Source organism: Oncorhynchus masou, chromosome 9, assembly GCF_036934945.1.
Source record: "Oncorhynchus masou masou isolate Uvic2021 chromosome 9, UVic_Omas_1.1, whole genome shotgun sequence".
NCBI classification, from domain to species: Eukaryota; Metazoa; Chordata; class Actinopteri; order Salmoniformes; family Salmonidae; genus Oncorhynchus; species Oncorhynchus masou.
In genome coordinates, this window is record NC_088220.1 from 34,287,960 (window position 1) to 34,292,959 (window position 5,000).

General features: G+C 42.5%; 1 protein-coding gene across 2 annotated transcripts in view; it reads left to right on the plus strand.

The window, feature by feature from the left end:
- The window catches only part of LOC135545916 (transcription factor COE3-like), a 100,372-nt gene that overhangs the window by 87,442 nt on the left and 7,930 nt on the right, over positions 1–5,000 (plus strand). For both annotated transcript variants that reach the window (XM_064973898.1, XM_064973899.1), the window contains exons 12-13: positions 2,359–2,424; positions 2,811–2,985. In XM_064973898.1, the coding sequence (XP_064829970.1) occupies positions 2,359–2,424; positions 2,811–2,985 (241 nt within the window). The remainder of the gene's footprint in view (positions 1–2,358; positions 2,425–2,810; positions 2,986–5,000) is intronic.

The window sequence follows — 5,000 nt, forward strand, 5'->3', positions numbered from 1 at the left end:
CCTGCCCACCAAGGAGAGGCACAGAGGAAGGGCACACTGGCACGGTGGATCTCAGATAGATGTGAAACATAATTTGATCACTTTTTGTTGCAGAGAGTTTTCCCTGAAATGCAAACTTTAGTTTATTTGAGGTTTAAAAGGGCTTCTAAAGTTTGTAATTGACATTTTTACCCTTTCGAAAAATGTATCAAGCCCTACAAAAAATGTCTGTTATTTATAACCTACATAATGATATACCTTTCCTGTTGCTGCAGGATTCCTACATCTGTACACACGGACGCACAGACATACACACACCCATACGCACACAAACACACAAACACGAACACACGCATACGTTCACACGTGCTCTTTCTAAAAAAAAAATGCCACATGGTAAAAAAAACTAAACCAATATGTTAATAAAACAAGGGAATCTAATTTCCTTTCAAGCATATATTCAGGAGAGAATACATGAAGTTAAGAAGAACTCACACACCCCTTCCTCACTGTAACTCAAGTCAGTATGCTTGCCCATCTGGGCAGATGTTTTTTCCTCGGGCTGATTCGACTGAATCATTTTTCCTGAGGTCATATTTTGTCGTGGGAAATGGGGGACAGAAAAGAAAGAGCGACCTCGTTCACTCTTTCCCTGTCAAACACTGAACACAGGGCCAACAGTGAGGGAATAGTTAAATGATTAAACGATAAGGAAAACAGTTATTCCCGGATACATGTTCACCACAGCACTGCACATTTCCTTTGACAGCATTTCGGTCAAGTTCAATTATTATTTTATTTTTTTACAACACAAGGAAAAGTCTCGATGTGTTGTAGGAACCAATCACGCTCCAGAAAAGCAGACAGAGGCCCCTCCTCGTTGTAATACCCCAGAGACCTCCAGCAGAGGCTCCCACAACACCAGCTCTCATCCACAGTGCCCTGGAAACAACAACCAACCCAGCCCTCTCGACCTCACTCACTCCTCTTCTCTGTCCTCTTCACTTCGCATCTCCTTTCCACTCTCATGTGGTGACGTCCCATCCTCCTCTCCTCTCCTCTCCTCTCCTCTCCTCTCCTCTTCTCTTCTCTTCTCTTCTCTTCTCCTCTCCTCCTCTCCTCTCCTCTCCTCTCCTCTCCTCTCCTCTCCTCTCCTCTCCTCTCCTCTCCTCTCCTCTCCTCTCCTCTCCTCCTCTCCTCTCCTCTCCTCCTCTCCTCTCCTCTCCTCTCTTCTCTTCTCCTCTCTTCTCCTCTCCTCTCTCATTCCTCAAGTGAAAAGGCACACAGGACCTTGTGTGAACGTGTGAGTGTTTGTCCCCCAATTTAGCCCCGGCGATTGTCAGCGACGCCTCCTCCGGCAGACCCTATTTATCTATCTATCAGGCCTGTTATTGTTATTAAGAGCCATCGCCACGACGACCCACTGGGCTGCCGGGGAGAGATTGGACACTTCCTCCTCTGGGTGGTGGGAAAACAGCCCGGGGGCAATGGAGGAGGTGGGGATGGAGGGATGATGGTGGGAGAGAGAGAGAGAGCAGGAGGGAGGGGTGAATTAGGCATTCAATAAACAGATGCAATGTGGCTCTAATAAGCTGGGGTCTGAAGAGGCGGATCGGAAGCACTGAAGGCAGTCGGAAAGTGTTAATGGGTTCCCACCACCTCAGGCTTCTTCCTTCCCCCTTCCCTCACTCCCTCCAGGGTGCATCGGCAGCCATTTTGATTAGAGGCCTGGTAACGATGCCCTCCGATCATGACAATTTGTTACTATGTGGTGCCGTGACAAAATGTGTGCTCTAACAAAAACGTAAACCCCCTGCAAGCAGAGACATAAGAGGTTGGGAAGGGAGTGGTTGGGCCTAATACTTGAGACGTCTAAGTGCTGACTGGGAGAGAGTATAGTGTGAGTGTGGGTGTGTGAGAGAATGGGAGAGGGGAAATGAGATGCAGACAGCTGCTTTCTCTGGGTTGTTTATCACACATAGGTCTTGCCATTAAAGCTAATCTCTGACTTGTGCTCTGTAAAACAATGATTACATTTGAATGCTTTCCCCATTTTACGACCCCAACTCCCCAACATCCAGGTCCGATTCTTACAGCAACCTATTTATAACTTTCAAACAGAGTTACAGTGCAGTGGAATGATTTACACTCACAAAACCAAAACATCCCAGATTGTTTTACCGCTTAGATGCTTTAGGTTTTAATGTTCTCGGTTTATACGAGCAGCAAAAAAATTATCCTGATTTTTACTGTTAACCATCAACAAGTTCCAGGATTCTGAAATTGTAATGAGTGTGGAGTCTTTCATGTAACTCGGTATCATGCTGTGTTTTTATTCAAATGAACTGTAGTATTCAGTAACATGTGATGTCATTTCAGGAAGTGCTGTTAAAGCGATCAGCAGACCTAGTAGAAGCCCTGTACGGAATGCCCCACAATAACCAGGTATGTAATCATATCGATTTTTATTGGCTCTCATCTTTTTAAACATACCCCTGGCATTTATTGAAGTTTTTCCTTTTTCGCGACTCTAAAAAACGCATCAAGCGTTTTTATTTTCTTTGATTAATTACAGATTAAATGAACATTCCATTTTATATTTCAAGAACAGCCAGGTCACAAGGACCTGGGAGGCCAGGATAACTACCTATGTAGTGTCTAGATGGCAGAAGTAGGCTAAATGTACTGACTAAGAGGAAACAAAGGGTAACATGGCCCAAATAAAATATATGATCAGGTTCATTTCTGGTCAAAGAAATACTCAACACTACACATAAAATCTCTAAACTCACAATTCTCTCCACCTTCCCCCTGTCCCTCCTTCCCATCAGGAGATCATTCTGAAGCGGGCAGCTGACCTGACCGAGGCCCTGTACAGCGTCCCCCGCAGCCACAACCAGCTGCCTTCGCTTAGCGGCTCGGCCGCTCACTCCGGCATGATGGGAGTCAACTCCTTCAGCAGCCAGCTGGCCGTCAACATCTCCGAGGCCTCGCAGGGGGACCAGGGTGAGTGTCACAACCCCCCACTATGACCCCTCACTCCACGACCCTCACCCTTCACCCTCTGATCTTCTCACACCTTCTCTGTGTATTGGTGTCCCCTGTAGATATGCTCGTCCTATGTTTCTCTTTAATTTAAGCTTCATGGCTATACTTTAGCAGTACTTTAGCTGCTTTTAGCAGCCATATACGTCAGGCTTGGCCATTTGTGCGTATATACGCTCAGTGAAATGCGTGTATGCCTTTGTATGTATCCCTCTGTGTGTGTTTTTTTGTATGTATCCCTCTGTGTGTGTTTTTTTGTATGTATCCCTCTCTGTGTGTTTTTTTGTATGTATCCCTCTGTGTGTTTTTTTGTATGTATCCCTCTGTGTGTGTTTTTTGTATGTATCCCTCTGTGTGTTTTTTTTGTATGTATCCCTCTGTGTGTTTTTTTGTATGTATCCCTCTGTGTGTGTTTTTTGTATGTATCCCTCTGTGTGTTTTTTTGTATGTATCCCTCTGTGTGTTTTTTTTGTATGTATCCCTCTGTGTGTTTTTTTGTATGTATCCCTCTGTGTGTTTTTTTGTATGTATCCCTCTGTGTGTTTTTTGTATGTATCCCTCTGTGTGTATTTTTTTGTATGTATCCCTCTGTGTGTGTTGTTTTGTATGTATCCCTCTGTGTGTTTTTTTTGTATGTATCCCTCTGTGTGATTTTTTTGTATGTATCCCTCTGTGTGTTTTTTGTATGTATCCCTCTGTGTGTTTTTTTGTATGTATCCCTCTGTGTGTTTTTTTTGTATGTATCCCTCTGTGTTTTTTGTATGTATCCCTCTGTGTGTTTTTTTGAATGTATCCCTCTGTGTGTGTTTTTTGTATGTATCCCTCTGTGCGTGTTTTTTGTATGTATCCCTCTGTGTGTTTTTGTGTATGTATCCCTCTGTGTGTGTTTTTTGTATGTATCCCTCTGTGTGTGTTTTTTGTATGTATCCCTCTGTGTGTGTTTGTTTTGTATGTATCCCTCTGTGTGTTTGTTTTGTATGTATCCCTCTGTGTGTTTTTTTGTATGTATCCCTCTGTGTGTATTTTTTTGTATGTATCCCTCTGTGTGTGTTGTTTTGTATGTATCCCTCTGTGTGTTTTTTTTGTATGTATCCCTCTGTGTGTTTTTTTTGTATGTATCCCTCTGTGTGATTTTTTTGTATGTATCCCTCTGTGTGTTTTGTATGTATCCCTCTGTGTGTTTTTTTGAATGTATCCCTCTGTGTGTGTTTTTTGTATGTATCCCTCTGTGCGTGTTTTTTGTATGTATCCCTCTGTGTGTTTTTGTGTATGTATCCCTCTGTGTGTGTTTTTTGTATGTATCCCTCTGTGTGTGTTTTTTGTATGTATCCCTCTGTGTGTGTTTGTTTTGTATGTATCCCTCTGTGTGTTTGTTTTGTATGTATCCCTCTGTGTTTGTTTTGTATGTATCCCTCTGTGTTTTTTGGTATGTATCCCTCTGTGTGTTTGTTTTGTATGTATCCCTCTGTGTGTTTGTTTTGTATGTATCCCTCTGTGTTTTTTTGTATGAATCCCTCTGTGTGTGTTTTTTGTATGTATCCCTCTGTGTGTTTGTTTTGTATGTATCCCTCTGTGTGTTTGTTTTGTATGTATCCCTCTGTGTTTTTTGTATGTATCCCTCTGTGTTTTTTATATGTATCCCTCTGTGTGTTTGTTTTGTATGTATCCCTCTGTGTGTTTGTTTTGTATGTATCCCTCTGTGTGTTTGTTTTGTATGTATCCCTCTGTGTGTTTGTTTTGTATGTATCCCTCTGTGTTTGTTTTGTATGTATCCCTCTGTGTGTTTGTTTTGTATGTATCCCTCTGTGTGTTTGTTTTGTATGTATCCCTCTGTGTGTGTTTTTTGTATGTATCCCTCTGTGTGTGTTTTTTGTATGTATCCCTCTGTGTGTTTGTTTTGTATGTATCCCTCTGTGTGTTTGTTTTGTATGTATCCCTCTGTGTTTTTGTATGTATCCCTCTGTGTGTTTGTTTTG